General features: G+C 40.1%; 1 protein-coding gene across 1 annotated transcript in view; it reads right to left on the minus strand.

Moving 5' to 3' along the window:
* Positions 1-4,072: 4,072 nt before the first annotated feature.
* Positions 4,073-18,912, minus strand: part of LOC115087096 (ADP-dependent glucokinase-like) — a 45,357-nt gene continuing 30,517 nt past the window's right edge. The window contains exon 6 of the mRNA XM_029593825.1: positions 4,073-5,518. Coding sequence (XP_029449685.1) covers positions 4,851-5,518 — 668 coding nt within the window. The 3' untranslated portion in view covers positions 4,073-4,850. The remainder of the gene's footprint in view (positions 5,519-18,912) is intronic.

The raw sequence follows: 18,912 nt of genomic DNA on the forward strand, positions 1-18,912 counted from the left end.
ATTGAACCAGATTTATGCCCTTTTTGGGGAGTCATCTGGGTGCACTTGCTGCAACCCAGGACATTATGCAATGCCCCCTAGCAGAGGATACATTGATTATGGGGGGGGGTCCATGATCAACAAGGTCCTCAAGCACAGAGGGCATGGCTTAAACCCAGAGGTGGGCATGCCAAGTTGAAACAAGAGGAACACAATCAAATGATGGTGGCAACGTATGATGGCTGGTGGGCACCAAAGGCATCACTGCCTGGGGGAGGGGGGGGGGGGTGGGAAAACTGCAAGAGAAAATATCCTTCAACACTGAAAAATCTGGCTAAAGATGCTAAGGGAGAACCCTGCATGGATGAGTGGTATAATGCATGCTGGGCAAGCACAGAGAGGCTTGGTCAAAGTTCTAGAAACTTTGACAGAAGGGTTCTGTGCTTGGTTCCATCTTATGACACCACCCATGTTAAGACTGCTTATCTTTGGAGAAAGAAATGAGAAGAGTATTGGGAATGGATGATCTGGTGTGGGGTCCACCTAGCCTCTATTGAATTTCCAATGGGTGACAGTCATATGTAATTTGAATACCCATCTAAGCGAAAACATGCTTGGATCATGTGATATTTTTAAATAATGTGCTTACTATGACAGATAACATTGGCTGAAATAAGGTCCATAGTTACGGAGTAATAGCTGCCCATGATTCAGGAGGAACTTCTGGCACATAAAAGCCTGTCCCTCCCTCCCCCCCAATTTTTAATTATGGGATCAATAAACCATAATATCTATCAGCAACTATTTCCCTGGTGAAGGCTATTATTGTGATAGCTGGTTTGCATATGTATGCATGCACTGCACCTATTCTATGTAAAATCTGACTTATAAGGGTTGAGATTCCCTATATAGACACAAAGACTAGCATAAAAACAGATATTTCTGCTTATGAGCTGTTCAGTACCACAAAACCAAATTCACAAGGATCTGTAATTCCAATTGTCCACATGCCCTTAATAGATATGGAAGGCTGCTCCCTGTTTCTCCACAGAGCAAGAGAACAGGCAAAAGGAGAGTAGAAGAATAAATTAACAGCCATAAAAGTCCTTTTTTATTTTTTGAGATTATCCTGTTTAAAACTGAGCAATAAAAAACTTGCATAGCATAAGTCTAAAAAGGCCATTAAGTTTTAATGAAATTGAAAAAGCATAAAAGCTATCATGTACAAGAACTTTATTTTCAGTGTACAATCATGCACTGATGCTCTCATTTGCATTAAAGCCTGAGGCGATTTTGCTTTTATTTCTCTTATAGACCCACACACAGTTTCAATGTGGGCTTAGTGGTTACAGACTTCGAAGATACATACCTGGTTTGAACTGAACTCTAATATGGATTCTCCAAAGGAGCCAATTTTTTAGATTTTTTTTTTTTTTTATATTCCACTTTTCTTAAGCACTTCAAAGTGCATTACATTCAGGTACTGTAGGTATTTCCCTATCCCCAGAGGGCTTACAAGCTAGGTTTGTACCCGAGGCAATGGAGGGTAAAGTGACTTGCCCAAGGTCACACGGAGCGACAGTGGGACTTGAACCCCTGGTCTCCTGGTTCATAGCCTGCTGTTCTACGCACTAGGCTACTCCTCCACAGAAGGTAGGATTTCAGATTGAGTCAGAGGGAATGTCTAGTTAAAATATTACCCACAAAATTAAATATGTATAGAACAAAAATTTCTCACATCAAATTTCTTTGTAAACATATCAACTATGACATAATGGAGAAGTTACAAAATTAACATCTCCTTAATCATAAGTTTTAGCTACCTCAAGTTTATAAACCACAACAAACCAATACATTCATTGATACCAAATACACTGCAAAAGGCCCATCAACACATCAAATCCAACCACACATTCATCCATCCATACCAAACATATATTAAAAAACACCCTTTGAAAGTCCCTGCATGAATAATAATGATAAAACAACAATATTGGGATACTTGCTGTGATGGGTACATTTTTTTTTACTTGATTGCCATTGGATTTGATTTTCTTGTAGTATTTGGGAAGTAATTTGTATATATTTTTTGATGTAACGTTTTTTCAAGGATACTATTTTTGGGCTATTAGTGGTATGAGAGCACTTTGGGTCTTGATTGAGTGGGATTGTATATGGAAGGGTGTTTTTAAACATGCTTGGTATGGATGAATGCATGAGTGGATGTGTAATGTGCTGTCGGGCCCTTTGCAGTGTATTTGGTATCGATGAATGTATTGGCTTGTTGCGGTTTATAAACTTGAGGTAGCCAAAATTTATGATTGAGTTGTTTATATTTTTTAATTTTTCTATTATGTTATAGTTGATATGAATGTTTATAAAGAAAAAAATTTGATGTGAGAAATGTTTGTACTATACATATTTAAATTTTGTGGATACTTATGTATAGAAACCTCTTTTACTTGTTCAACAGTTAAAATATTACAATTTCAAGGCAAGATTGTTGAATGCTTGCAATGTTCTTTTAAATACATGCTAGCTGCTACCTATACAAAGATTAGAAGTGTTCATACTGCAATTACTGCAGCAGACCACACAAGAAAGATTTGTAGTTGTACTGGTCATTTTTCAAACAAAACATTTTGGACCAACACCTTAAATTGGTACATAAGCTTCTGGATATTGTAAGGGCTCAACATATTAAAGCCATACGGAGGAAAAGCTGTGCTCCCCACTGTCCTCGCGCTTCTGCAAGCTTACTGAGGCTCACAACCTTAAAAGAGCAGGCCTGGCATGTAAGGAAGCTGATTGCATTATTCAGGAGACGACTTGACTTGAAGGCGTACAGATCCAGTCTTGCTTCACTGAAAAAGGCTGCTAAATTGAGGAAAGTATAGAATTTCACTTGTTTGTTATTCCTGAGCAAAACGTATCCAGCATACTAGAAGCCTTTTTACTGCGCCCCTCTGGTTTAAAGTAGCAGAACATTTTAGATGGGATAAAAAAGGTATCCTCTGAATAAGATGTAAAAAAAATAAAAATAAAATGCAGAAAGTCTTAGAAAGGAAACATCTCTTTCTGATGACATACATGTTGTAAAATTAAGATCTTTGGTCTGCTTACTGATTTTCAAGTAACATCAGCTCAGTTTAAAAGTTAAAAGCACCCTTGGTTACAGGATGCGTATGGGTACCTCAAGTTTTTGAAAATGAAGGCTCTTGGTGCCACAGTTTCAGCAGAGGCTAGATTTGATGCAAGTGGAAGGTCAGAGAAGGAAGCGTCTGGGCCAAACCCAGCTCCCAAAAACATTCGTGTACTCCAGCGTTTCTATCATGGATTACACAACCCCAGGCGGTCTTCTCTTTCCATGGCTACCAGATTCTCTGAAGAGGCAAGCATTCAGGGACTTCCAAGGTCCATTTCTTAGGTAGGAATTTTAGTTGGGAGGGGGGAGGGTGAAGAGATTTTCTCTGCCTGAAAGAATCTTCCTCAATTTATTTTTCTGCTGCAAGGCACTGAATGGCTATTTAAACAACTTAGCTATGGCCTTCCTAGCAAGACTACAACCTTAATATATTTTTAAACATCCAGCAACAAAAAGTATGTTATACATGCACTGCTCACAAGGCTCTGAAAGGATGTTCTAAAATATCCCACAGACCAACAAGGAACTAAAATTTGATAGAGAAGTAAACAAATGAAACCTCACCAACTGCTTGAGCAATCGCATCAAATGTAATCCATCTTTTTAAACACATTTTGTATGTAATTAGGTCCTCTGAATTCTGTTATTTAGCTCCAGAGTAGGATTTAGAATAGCTGAATGGAAAATAATTCAATCCCAAAAGAAAGGAAAAACAAGAGGGCACTTAAGTGAAGAAACCGTTTTGCCAATCATCCCACACTACTTTCTCAGCTGAAGCACCAGTTCACTTTAGCTCATCCAAATGCTTTTACCGTATCCCAGAAATGTTGCTGGGTGTGTGCAAGGTTTAGATATATAAATTTATAATGCAATATAATAAATCCTTTGGACAAAATAAAAATCAGGCCCTCCCCTTAATATTTTTTCTTTCTTACTGGCTGTGTACCATTTTTTTTTTTTTTGTCAAATTCTGAACTTCCCTAGGTTCCAGCCAAGGAGCAAGCATTTTATGCACAGATGTTTGAGAAGGGGTGGCAGAGACCAACCAGCAGCAGAAAAACCAAATGAGAACTTTAATATTTTTTAAAATGATCCTCAATAGGTGAATGGCACGACCCAGTAAGCTGCTAAGAAGTTGCAGATGCCTGGATAGCTCTAGATGATGCAATGAAAGTTGCCCGTGTAAGAACAGATGATTATTCCCTGAATGCTTCAGCTTCCCCATGGGCTACACTGTAGTTCAGAGCACTATGGGGCAGGGATGTTGCAGTTCCACACAGCTAAGCCTTGGATGGGTAAATTAAGCACTTGAAAAAAAAAACCAAAAAACAAAAACCCCACAACATTTGGCGTGTACACTGATGCTTACCTATGGAATGGTCAAAGGGAAAAATGAACACACATTCAATTTCTTAAAACTACTCAAATGCTCAGCCTTTAAAAAAAAAAAAAAAATTGACCTTTATATAATTTTTAAATTCAAACTCACAGCTTATAAAACCAATATCCATCAACACCAAATGCATTAAACACATTCTGGTTTATCAGTGTGAAGAAAACACACGGCTCAGAAAACAGCAAGTGAATTATTGCTTTTTCCCACAAAAGTTAAGGGGGGGGGAGGAAAAAAAAAAAAGTCTCTTTTCTGGTTCAATTTATAAAAAATAAGGCCATGTTTATTTGGAAAAATCAAACCATTCCTAGTTTTGTCCAGCTAGTTTTGCTGTTAGATCTGCAGCACCAGACCTGCAGCCGAGATATTGTCTCCTCCACCCGCAGTCTGGAAGACTTCAGTACACACTAACACCGGGGCAATGCAGATCTCATAGTTGTTCTCCTCCCAGCAGGATACTGGACTGCTCTCTTTGAATGAAATCCTCTGGCTGCCAAGCTCACGGCTGATGGAGAAGGAATCATCCATGATCAGCTTGGCCTTGCTGGTATCAATCTGCATGGAGCCACAGACATGCCGATTGGCAGTAAGAGAAGCCTTGGCTGTGGCGGACATGGTGTTCTTCCACACGGAGCCCTTGGCGACTATGATGGCCTGAAAGGCAAGGGTGTGGATATGCAGTCTGGTGAGCCTCCGCTGCCCTTCTTTCAGTTCCTGGGAATTGATCAGCTGGTACAGCTCTCTCATTTGATCCAGAATGGAAGCCACCCTGGGATAGGGGTCCGAGAGGACGGTGATATTGCCTCCCTTGAACAAGCTCAGCAGGTTCGGCAGCTCTTGTTCGTTCATGCCCAAAGAATCAGAGTAGGGCACGAGGTAATGGAGCAGGTCTTTCATCAGGCTCTCCTCCACAAAAGATGCCATCTCAAAGTGAGTCCCTGTGCTTCTGTCGATGGACATCATCAGATTCTGGAGTGATTGCAATCGAGCTTCACGCTGACCTTGAAAACAAATAAAATCATAGTCAGTTCAATATTCAAAAAACCCTAAAATGTATCCATCAGGCTAAAAAGTTAGCTGGCTATGTTATTTGGGATATTCAGCAGGATAAACATCCTGCTGAATATCGATGATTAAAGCTTTCTGGCTAACTTTAAACAGGCAACTTGTAAATCTAACCAGCTAGGTTTGAATAGAGCCAGTTAGCTTTAAAGTTATCTGGATAACTCAGCATACGTGGCTATATTCAAAATAATATAGTTGCTTAAGTGGCCACAGTCAAAGAAAAAAGAAAAGAGAGAAAAGGAGAGTGGGTCTGGCTGTCTGATCGCCCACCCTCAAACCAATTGAGGCCAAGCTTGGTTTTGCGGCCCAAAGAAAGCTTTAAAAAAAAAAAAAAGACTTGCTGCCCCCGCCACACCCATCGTCCCCATTGGTTGTTAAAGAGTACTTACCTCTGGCCCTTCCACCTTCCCACCTATCCTATCCCTCACGTCCCAGGTAGACGCCGCCCCGCCCCCCTCCAGATGTGGTTAGAAGTTTGGAACTAGCATCTGACTCCCAGTGCCTGGTCACATTTAGGGAGGTCCAGAGCTTTCAAAGAATCCATTACTCTCCAGGACCAGTCTAGCGCCACTGTACTACAGTAGGTTAGGCTTTGGGGAAAAAAAAAAAAAAAAGTAGAAAGGCTGAACAAATACCTTGGGGATATTCAGAATGGATTTATAAACACAAACCACCCCATGTAAACCGAGATCAGGCTTGCTGTAGGTCAGTTAAGTAATAGCAAGCAATAGGAAAGGGTATTTCCTGATCCTTTATGCATGATTGGTCAGTGGACTGGACCTGGTTAGACTGTGGGCGAGTCCCTTGGCTCAGAATGTAGTACTATATATATATATATAACTTGGTGGAGAGGATCCCTTGAGGCCAGTTGGGCCTGGGTGCACTGCAGAGGTGGTACACGCTCGAGGCAAGATGGCTACTGCTGCCCGAGGCACAGACCCTCCCAGTTCATGGGCCGGTGAGGGTTCAAGCACAGCTCCAAGCAGCATGCTCTTTGGGGAGGGAGGGAATTTCAAAGAGAGTGAATTGTGTGTGTGTGAGGGGGGTTGTTTCAGGGAGGTTACAAACAAAAAATGCTGGACTCAAAGTTAATATTATCCATCGCACCTTTTTTTTTTTAAAATACAGAGAAATGTAATGCAGGTAGGGATAATGAGCATTTCCTACCCACAGGACACCACCATGCTCAAAACAAAAGGCATCTAGTTGGGCCACTATGAGTACATTATAAAATTTAATGAGTACAATTACCGTCACAGCATGTTATAGTGAAACCTAGGGTAATTACTAGCTTACTACTCCCACGAGACACTGACTTTATGCGTGGCATTACTTTTCAGGAATTTCTATATACTCCATAAAAAGCTACCTCAAAAATGAGTGCAAATGTATCATAACAATTAACTTTGTAAATTCACATGGGCTGCTACTCTGCCTGTCAGGTGAAATCATTCATCTTGTTTCAACATTGTGTGTACAGAAAAAAAAAAAATATAAAATCCTGGTTCCCTAGCTTCTCCCACAGTAGATTGTGAAACAACTTGTTAAATATTTTCAAGGAACAGATCCAGCGAGATGGGAAAGGGGGGAGAGAGGTAAAATGCACAACTGCTTCAACTTGACCCCCAGTAATTCTATAGGGGGTCAGGGTTAATTTCCCGATGAGAGTGGAATTTTGTGGTCTTTACCACACCCACTGTAGCACGAGGCACCTGGGATACCAAGAACGGTTAAACAAACAGCCGGAGGGAGGTGGTTTAATATGCATGGCTTTGGATTACATTTTACACCTGCAACCTACTGAACTGCTCAGTTGAGAGCGCACTGTTACAAAATTTTAAGTTTCAAGACAAACCCCCCCCCCCACAGCACCAGTCAAATCTGAAACTTAGCAGAGCGCAGATGGAAGTGCGCAGAGAATCCCTGCTATGTGATAACATCCGATTCACAGCCAGTTTCTGTAAGCCTATGATGAGAAGGGAGAGGGAACAGCACCGCGGGAGAGATGCACGGCCACTCTTCTGCTCAGCATGCAGCAGCAGATTGATGGAGGATTTCCTTTTGCTACCGTATTCTGCTTAAAGGCAGTATTTCAATATAGCTGAAGGGGCTAGCATTGACAGTGCTATTACTGCAGCTACAGACAGGACCTTCCCTTCATTTACAACACTTCTATTCTATTAAAGATTCTAGGCGGTGCACAACACATTCCAGTCTTGTCACTAAAGTTACTTTAGCCACAAAGAGATCTTCGAGAGCCACATTTACTTATCTTTCTTGAACCTTAAGTTAGGGACTTTTGTTTTCAATTTTTTTTTTCCGGTGGGAATTCCACTGTAATAACAAAACAAAATCAGCAAGGGAAAAAAAAAAAAAAAAAAAAAGGACTTCCACTGATTTTTCTCATGTGTTAAATCATTTTTCTGCTGATTTTCTTCATTATAACATTGAAATTTCCTGGAAAATAAAACTATAAAACAAAGGTCCCTTGTTATAATTGTATTTAATGTATCTGCATCTTGTTTGTGACTTGTAACATGCAAATATGCTGAACCCTCAAAAAAAAAAAAACCAATTGTGACTCAGTTAATATTCACATGATACATGTGATTTTAAATCTTATTTCTGTAAAAATAAATAAATTCCCCCAATATGGTATCAGGAATCTTGTTCCTACCCCGATTGTTTTCAGGTGCTCTTCAAGCTGCATATACTCCAGAGCTTCCCAAACCTGTCCTGGGGACCCCACAGCCATTCGGTTTTTCAGAATATCCACAATGAATATGTATGACATTTATTTATTTGTGTTTTTTCTATACCGGCATTCACGGAGTTCGTATCATGTCGGTTTACATAAAACAAGGGGTGAGCAATACATAACTATAACTTGAGCGTATACATTACAACTTTAACAAATTATAACAAATTATAACAAGTGCTCAGAAAAAGAAGTTACAATAAAACAGGGATGATTCTAACTGGGAGTAGAAGAAGAGGATGATAGAAGTTTAACAAGAAGTAGAACTTTGCGGTGGTTGTTAATGTCTATATCAGTTTAATGGATGATGATCAGTCTTGCTGTATTTGGTGTAGGAGAATCAGTAAGGGTCCGGAAAGGCTTTCTTTCCGGACCCTTACTGTACATATACTGAGTACATATACATATGTACATATACTGAGTCTGTATGGCATGCAAATGTATCTCATGCATATTCACTGAGGATATTCTGAAAAGCTGACTGGATGTGGGGTCCCCAGGACAGGTTTGGGAAGCCTTGCCATACTCCATACAGGGTCAGACTGGGATCTGAGGCCCCTGGGGGAGCCCATACACACAGGATCTCATTTTGAACACTGAAGGGGAAATTCCATGAACTGTGCAGTGCTTTGGGGGACTATGTCCTGGGAACACTACCTCAATGCTGGGTCCCTACCAGAGGGTTCTCATTGCGAGAATGCTCCCTGATAAATTCTGCTGAGAGAGGAATCCTGAAAACCCTAGAAAAAATAAATTCTGTAAACGGGTGGGGAACTATTTCAAGCAGATTGATATAATTCATAATTCTGGTTCAGAACTGGGGCTTATTCAGCCATTTCTAGAATCCTCAGAAGGCTGATTCACACTGACAACTGCTGAAATATAGTGACTTTCTGACTATCACAGACTCAAAGAATGTGAAAGATCTGGAAACTTGTAGGCTCTGCAAAGCCTATAATTACAGGCCAGGAAGGCATCAATGACCATGTTTGCACCACAATATAGGGAAGCTGGGTCCAGGATGCAGGCTTTTGTCTTACAAATGCATATCTCAACGGACAGGAGCCAGGTGAAAAGATTCTTCTTTTAAAGTTACAGTTTTAATTAAATCCTGGTGCCAAGAAACGGAATTCAGGCCTAACTCCTATTGAAGCCACAGACTTGCGATTTGTTTACACAACAAAGATTATCAAGAGAAGAACAGAAGAACACAGTGCATCAAAGCCAGATTGATAAAGGAACTTTTATGGTGGGAGGATTAACAGGGTTAGAAGAATTCTCAGTTGAGGGGTGGCCTCACAAGCATTTCCTATACATGATAGATTGTCATGACAACAGCATAATGTATCTTTGTAAATAAGTCTTTGGGCAGTCACGTCATTCATTCTGGAAACTTCAGTAGTGCTGTATTTTGATTATAAAAGTCAGGGCATGTCATATATCCATTGAGATGCTAGTTATTACAGATAGAGGGCATATAGCAACTCCCAGGAACACTTGTCTTTGACTCTTCTTTAAAAAGCCAAAATAAATTAAATTTTAAACCTCTTGCTGAGTTGAAGTGTTCTTGTTGCCCTGGCTTTGAGTCCAGAAATTATTGACAAGATGTCTGAACTTTGTTAGAGTTGATTTACGAAAGTATATTTGGAAAAAAGTCATTACCACACATATCCAAAAAAGTCTCACATTAAAATGAAGCCCCCCATTTATGCCAAATGGTTAAAGATGAAGCAATATTATACCAACACAAAGCTTTGAGCACCTTGCAAGGATTAGAACACAAGATGGGATACTTCACAGCAGGCACTTTACTAGGCAGGTTATGGATTTAGCAATTAGTAGAGCTCAAACATTTTACTTGAAGATAGATTCTTGACCATGTTACTGACTGCTCTGTAATATGCACATTATGGAAGGCAATTGTTACATAGATGTGCAAACAGCAAAAATTACATTTCTATCCTCAAGACACTCTGCAGCACTCACTAATCTAGCAGACCTGAAGGGAGATACTTTGGGTACTTTTACCCATGGCCTCTGCATCAGTTCTCAAGTACGAGTATATTTTCCCTTTGAAAACTGCCCAGGGAAAAAGTACCCATGGGTATTTACACTCACTTTTCCCCCTCTGAAAAACAATGTGTGGGGATTTGAAAGTATGATCTACATGTGTTATTTCTCTCCTCCGATAGCTGGGTATGAGGTAGGTGGGCTAAGAGTATATGCATGGTTGATCTCCATGTGCACTTTTATCTGGGTAAGGAATGGGGAATTTGACAGCCAATTCGCTAGAAAACGATGTTTTCTAGCGAGGTCACTGATGGCCTCCAGGTTTATTTTTCTGAATGATAAACAAGTAAGGTATAAAATTAAAGCATTTCAATGGGGTTATGCTGATGCAAGTCAGGGTCAGAATTAAAAAATGGGAGGGCCAAAACAAGGTACAGAAAACCTGCAAGTTTGTTTGCCGGCACTATTTTGAAATGGTGTGGTCCTTGTCCAAATTGTGTTTCCTGCAATTTTAAGAGGGGAAAATTCCTCCACAGGACCCCACCATGCAAGGAAAAACATCCATAGAGAGAACACTGTGGGGCTCTTTCCCATCAAATATTTAAAAAGAAAAAAAAAAAAATCTGCCAAAAATGTTCCATGGTACTTTTTAATCCTAGTTTTTCTTTACAGGGTATTTTTCTGTAAAAAAAAAAAAAAAATTGCCCTCTCATATGATGCAGAAAAGAAAGTGTTTAGCAAGAAAGGCACATGATTTCCAAAGCGATTGATTTCGCTCCAACCTGAAGTCTGGTGCTTCCTGTAAGTGATCAGTCCCCATCACTAGCGAGTGAAGACTGCTCTCTCTCCACACGTGCTGAACTGCGTGATAGAGTGTCACATGCCAGCTTGGCAATTCACATACAACAAATATTTGTAACCTGCACACAGTCGTGCCTCTGTTGCCTTCCATGAAGCGCAACTGCAGGCCAAGTGCACAGTCATTTATTCAGTGTCCCTGCTGTTTCTGTAAAGTTGTGGCTTCAACTTTACAGAAGCGGCAGGAGTTCGTCTAGAACCGATAAGTACTGACATCAGGAAGCGAGAACGCTAAAAAAAGGTTGAGCTGACCGCCAGGGTGAGGACATATTCTTAACATGCACAGGAAGTACATAGTTTAATAAAAAGAAATTAAAAAAGTATATTTAAAATAAAGTCTTTGAAGAAAAAAAAAAAAATCGGCAGCTATTAAATGAGAATTACAGAATGGTTTCCTCACATATAACAACCGCACATCAGGGAGTTCCCTTGATGGTTGGTAGTTAATGATATTCTCGGAAGGGAACAGATATTTTGTTGTTGTTTAGTGAACATTAGTTTATATACTGGCAAGAGCACCACTTTTGCTAAAAAGGTCAAGGCAAAATTGAAGTAAAAAAAAAATAGGAAAGCCAATCAAGAAGGGACAGGGATAAGGAACAAAAAAGGGAAGAGGGAGAAAAGGATGCAGAAGAAAAATACAAAGAGAGAAAAAGAGGGCAAGCACATGAATATGAGGCTAGAGAGAAGGGGAGAGAATTCTGAAGAAGTTGGAGAGAGGGCATGAGGAATGCTAGGCCAATGTTTCTTCCTCTTCATCTGCCCCCTCCATACCTCACCTTCCTTTTCCATCATCACATCCTCTTCCCTGGTTTCTTTGTGTCTCTTCCGTTACCCATTTTCCTGCTGCACCCCCATCCCCAGCTTCACTCAGAGCGGGATCCAGGCCCCAATATGATAATTGACTGCGCTTCCCATTGGCTCAGTGCCCACTGATCACTGCTACTTTGCTCCTGGTGCTTTCAGACAAACAAACATCCGGCAGCTTCCAGGAACTCCAGATGTTCAATGCCCCTCATGAGGCCACTTATGAGCAGGTCTTGTGACTGTGGCGCCGGTCCACAACCACTAAAGCAGTTCATCATGTGCTGCCGCACCCGGATTTGATTTAAACTCAATACAGTATTCTCTGGGCAGTTTTCAAAAGGATTAATCACATTTAGATTTAGAACAGACTGAGCTGCTAAAAAGACACTGGAACAGGATCAGCTCTCCAGGTCAACTTTTTGAGCTCTGTTGTAGGAAAAAAACCCCAGAAGTAGTGCTGAAAGCTTTTGGCCAAGTTGCGCATTTGCACGGTTTCTTTCCCAAGTGCTTCTTTTTCTCACTGTGCACGCCTGCCGAAGTTTATCAATTTCAAAACAGCCAAAAAAATAAAAAAAAGTTTCAAATGGCCCCTATAAGCGCCCAACCAGACCCAACTGCTGAAGCACTTGTTTTGCTTTCTTCTAGAAACCAAACCCTTGATGGGGGTTTGGGCTGTAATGCCTAAGCCACGGCAGTGCCGGGAGGACATAAGCCTCCACCTATGAAACGAACACGTATCACAGCAGAGGATCCAACTGGCTAATAGGGATGTGTGTCTAATTCGTCCTGGTTCGGAGGACCCAAAAAACGAACACAATTTTTCCGAAATTTCAGAAAAATCCATTTTTCGGCATCCCCCCCTCGCAGCGGTGCAGTATCGCTGCACATCTCTACTGGCTAATAAACAGATGCCTTGAAATTGTAGTTTAACCAGGAAGGTTGGATTTAAAATATAAATAAATAAAAGATCCAGACCCAGAGCTTTTGAGACATTTGGTTTAAGGGTTCAGAGATGTTTCCAAAAGCAACCAGAAAGGGGATAAGCCCTGTTGCCTGTCCGGCAGGATGCAGAGTAGGTCAGCACAGCACAGCACACCATGCTTGTAAAGTAACTTTCACAGCATGCCCTTAGCTCTCAATGCACCCCTTGGTGCAAAACACATGCTTCAGGAGGCTCACCCTCTGCAAAACAGGGTCCTTCTGCAACTTGTGCAAGCAGCATCACCACCCTGGGGGGGGATAGCAAACAAAAAGGAGAGAGAACGGGACATTTAACACTTTATAACACCTAATAAAAAGGTTAGCTGAAGAGTGAAGACCACCAACCAAATACAGAAAGAGTTTACCATCGTGTAGGTAGAGACCTGTTTTATCCAGCCTTTACCATTCTCACAGGCCGGTACAGAAAGAAACTTGGGAGAGCGGGCGCTCCGTGTTGAGCACCCGCTCTCCCGACGCGAGCCCACCTCTCCTGGGCGCGCGATTCAGTATTTAAATGAGAGGTCACGCTAATAAGGGAGGCGCTAGGGTTGGCTGTCAGTGGGTCTGGACAACCGACACTCAATTTTACCGGCGTCTTTTTTCGAACCCACTGACAGCCACGGGGTTAAGGAAAAAGGACGCTGGTAAAATTGAGCATCCGTTTTGCTAACCGCTGACCGGCAGGCAGATTTTTTTTTGGTTCCTCCGACTTAATATCGCTAGGATATTAAAGTTGGAGAGTTTACAGAAAAGCACCGAGCGTACCGTACTGTATTCGGCCTGTCACTTTGTAGGAATAAACCTCGGTAACAGTACGAGATCGGTAGAACTGGAGAAGCCCGTTTCCTACATCCAGGCTTTATCTGGCTTACATCGTATCTCGTACATACATGCATTTACAATGTGTGGGGGGAAAAAAAGGACCACTCACAGGTTTCAGTACACCAAAAGGAATACAAACCACTGGCTGACTTGATTCCCAGGGGATTCCTTCCAACAGCACTTGTCAGCGGTTTAAAACTAAAATATTGCAACATAAAAATGATTTCCCCTTCCGGTCTTGCACAAGTAAATTTTTCCCCTATTTTACACCCATGTGCATTAACTATTTATAGAGAGATCCTTCTGTACAGCATATGAGCATAATTGGCTTACACATCTTTTGAAACATTTAAAACAATATACACTATACTATTCAATGTCAACTCCCTTAAAACCAAAGCCCATTCTACCACAATAAAACACACTGCTTTTCTATTAACCCTTAATGAGCTATGCTATTTCATTTTGGGTTTCCTGTAAAAAAAAAAAAAAAAAAAGTGGTTTATAAATTTAATAAAAATTAAAATGTACAATTTCTTTTTTTCACCATTAGTTCAAACATATTATAGCCTTGTTTTTAAAACTAAAAAAGGTATTTAAAAATTCAAGAAAGTTGGATCATGCCCTACTAACTATGCCAAAGTTCCCATTCAACCTAGCAATTAGCTTTTTGTTTGAGGTGGTGAGAGAAATCAGTTTATACCAGCCTTGAAAATGATCTGTATAAACCATTTTCTACAGCATTATCACATTCTGTATCATCCTCATCAACATGTATTTCTGACATGCTTTTCCACCAAGAGTATAAAAGCAAGTTACAATTTGTTAAAAGCTAATCAAGTATAGTTCGACAGAACAAGGGAAAGAAAGACACCCCCTATATAAGCACAATACAGCCCGATTCCTGTATGCGCTTCTGCTTTCAAAGCAGAGTCAAGGTCCCAAAAACTGGTGGCCCAATGACACATGACAAGAGTCACTTTATTTAAAAACATGTCAAGGACGGCACTGCCAAAGCAGATAGAACGACGTACAAATGCATCAACAGCCCCTCCAGACAAAAAGGCAGATGTCTTGGACAGCAGGTTCACCACGACATCTGCTCCAACATCAGCACAGATTTCTGTGTCTAAAAGACCTTTTGGCCTCTTCTGCCAACAGCACCACTGCCAAAGGCGCTCAAAAAAGAGGCATCAAGGAAAGCTGCTGATTGGCCACAGCTCCATCTGCTAACAAACTGACTTAAGCAAAACAAGAGGAGATAGAGGTACTTGCAGGGTGGGACATCCATGCAGCAATTTAGGGATAGTTGCTGTTTTTCCGAATAACAGAATGCAGACAAGTCCATTATTTCCATACAATGGGTGTTTGGATAATGGAGCTTCAGATAAAATGTCTTCTACTCATATCCTCTCTCTAGCTGCTAATTCCTGATTTAAAGGCATAAAACTTACTTTATTGCAGATGCCATCTGAAATGACACCACCTCTAAACACTGCCTTTCTGCCATATCAAACCACCTGTGCTACAGACTTCACCACACTTTTCCACCATTATTGCTCATTGTATAGCCCGGAAATTTAAATGTAACCAAGTTAGAATGATTAAAGTTGGTGCAATTTATATCCTCTCTACAGTTTTGAAGACTACTGGCCGATAAAGAAAAGTGAAAAAGTATAATCCTTACCTGTGGAATGATACAATTTAACTACACAGGCACAAAAGGGTACCTTGGTTCAAGGTGGATCACAAATTTCATCCATAATACTTATCCCATTGCAATAAAAACAAATATAAAAAAGCTCTAAGGCCGTGAAGGTTAATACCTTACTATCTCAACCAATACCAAAAATATAAATCCCATACTCTCCCAGCATTCACAATCAACCCATAATATACTCAAAATCTCAAATAGCACATTGTATACAGACTTCTAAGTCATGCAACATCCTGCAGCTTTAAATCTTATCAGTTTTAATAAGAAATGAGAGGTTTTCACATTTCTTCTATCTGGTTTCACCAATCTTAAAAGTCCAAACCTCATTGAAATCAAATCCCAAAACACTGTCACACTAAACATTTGTGAACTAGCTAGAGCAGTGATGGCAAACTCCAGGCCTCTAGTATAACAGGCCAAGTTTTCAGGATATTCACAATGAATATGTATGAGAGATTTGCATACAATGGAGGCAGTGCATGCAAATCGCTCATGCATATTCATTGTGAATATCCTGAAAACCTGGCCTGTTTGTGGCACTCGAGGACTGGAATTCACCGAGCTAGAAGAATAATTCGATCACTGGGTCCATAATATGAGAATTATATATGAAACTCTGAAAAACAATATATCAACTATCACCCACTTACCCTCTGGACAAGTACATGCATTGTAAATTTGATTTATATTCTGCTTTTCAGACACTTCAAGTACGGTATGTATTTCCCTATCTCCAAAGCCAATCTAAGTGGCTGGAAGCACTTTACAGACTAATTATAGCTGTTATGCATTGCTTTTGAGAAAAGCAGCTTAAAGAGGATGCCATTTCCCGTGTTTTTTGTGTCAAATGAAAAAGAGTAACATTTGCCCAAAAAAATGATTTATAGGAAAATTCATATTTAAAGAAACAATTTGAAATGTAGGTCTATTCATCCAAAAATCTGAAGCCATATTCAGTACAGCTATCAAGTCTAAAAAGGTTCTAGCAGACCTAAAGACATGGCTTTTTACATGCGCATACACAGAGGCATGAGAAGATACGATCAAGCCAAATCTTATTTTAATTTGTTATTTAGCTGCTTTTAGTACCTTAGTATTTTATGAATTTTTGTATATTATTTTAAGGATATATTAACGATTATTATTTTAAGATTTAATGGTTTTGATATAAATTGTATTTAGTGTATTTTGTTGTATTTTATGTTAAAACGTACACCATTGTGATGTTCTTTTTAGACTGATGTAACGGTATAGAAAACCTAAATAAACTATAAACTAATCTGGTTCCTTCAAAAAGCAAGTCTTCAAAATATTGCTTTAAACAAGGATCTTGCAAGCCACAATTGCTGCCAAGTAGATTTGGTGGGTTCTCTCCTTTATACTAAAGCCTACCCCTCAAAATGCTAGCCTTAAAAAAAAAAAAAACACTTTCCCCCATTAACAGTGGTACAGAGTGAGGTGGTCCTTACCTTTCATGTTATCCTTTGATCCCCTAGTTCGTAAACTTAAAGATGATGAAATCACTAGAGTAGGGACAGGTAGTACAGAGTTGAAGATTATGCTTTTTGCAGATGATATGTTGTTAATAAAGGCTAAAACTGTGCTACCTAAGGAACTAAATTACATTTCAACTTTTGGTAGTTTTCTCTGGATTACGGTTAAATCTCAATAAATCTGAAGCTTTGGATATCATGGGAAATTAAAGAATAACTGGTCAAATTTCCTTTAAATTGGGCATCTGATACGATTAGGATTAATTGCTTCCCCAAACTATGGTACAAGTTTAACTTTAAACCTTTGATTCAAGAGATTTGGCAAAAAATGGAGCAGCTAGGTTCCCTTCCCCGTCCTTTGTGGGACATTTAACGCTAGTTAAAATGATAATTCCCAAAATTTTGTAGAGAGATTACAAATGGTTCCATTTGTGATCCCGAGAAAGGATCTAAAGTTATTACAGAGACTGTTAACTTTTTTTTGAAAGGGCGCGGCTGAAATTCTCAATGATGTTTGCTTCTACGGATGAAGGGAGGGGGGGGGGGGAATGAGGTTTGTGGACCTACGCTCCTATAATTATGCTTGTTTATTGTTGGTGTTAAGGGAATGGTTGGGTCGATCGCAGCTTTGGAAAAACCTTTTCTATACAGCCTAAGACCTACCCTATCTCCTTCATTCTACTATGGGGAAACTGCCCAGGACTGTCAAACAATCCTTGTTATGCACTGCAATGAGGACGATTTGGAGGAAACTTAGGTGTCCCTTTGTTTGCCCATGGTCAGTAATCCCCTTTTTTCCATGTGGGAACATGGGTTGTATGTTTCATATCCTGCACACTCAAGGGATGGTGAATTATTATGCCCTTTATTAATCTGCAACTGGGCAGCTTTCATCCTTAACGGTGTGGAACATCTGAATTTTGATAAAAACTGAATTATTTGTCTTACTTGCAGCTTCAAAGTTATGGGAGGACTATATTGTCTTATGGTATAGAAAATCTTGTTAGTGGAGCTTTTCAATGCTTGTATCTATTGGCAAGAAACACCATTTCTATTTCCAGATTGTACAAATTTATACATGAGATGAGCATGTATGACATCTATACAAAGCTTGCAAACATATGGTCCGGAGACCTGCTGATCATGCCAACGGTAGAGGATATATGTTAGAATGTGCTCTCTTAAACAGAAAGGCCATACAATGTATAATCACATTAAGGTTTTACATCGGGCAGTATTTTGGCCAAAGTCTTTGCAGAAAATATAAAGTTGTTGTTTAAAATGTACATGCTCGCCCACATCCTTTATTCATTGTTTGTGAGATTGTGAGGCTAAACATTTTAGAACTATGAAAAAAAAAAAAAACACTCTTTGAATTGATTTAGGTTCCCATAGTAGAGTGGTCTGCAGCCTTTTGCCTTTTAGGATACATGGATCCCACAACAACTTTGGATGTCTCACCAAATGTTGCTAATTAAGGCTTGCTTGGTTGCATTGCGTCTCATTCTAAGACACTGGTTACAAAGTAGAAGCCCATCATTTGAGTTATGAAAAAACTCTTTTCTTGGAGGTTTATTTATTAGAAATGGCCTCTATTAGAGAAGAATCTAAGAAGCAGCAGGTTCAAGTTCACAAAATCTGGGCCTCTTAAAAAAATGTCTTCCCCCTGTAGATTAAGAAGGAAAGCGAGATGACAATGGAGACCCCCGGGGAAAAAGTTCTATTTTCCATCACCAGTTACCTCTGGTTGTCATAACTTGAGCTTAACAGATTGTTCGCAGCCCCTTGTGTTCTGGAATGAGCTTTGGTATGCGTCAACCATTTATGAGGTATTGACTCGGGAAGCTGAGGGTAGGAGAAGGGGGGAGGATAGGAGGGGTTGTC

Source organism: Rhinatrema bivittatum, chromosome 3 (genome assembly GCF_901001135.1).
Source record: "Rhinatrema bivittatum chromosome 3, aRhiBiv1.1, whole genome shotgun sequence".
Taxonomy (NCBI): domain Eukaryota; kingdom Metazoa; phylum Chordata; class Amphibia; order Gymnophiona; family Rhinatrematidae; genus Rhinatrema; species Rhinatrema bivittatum.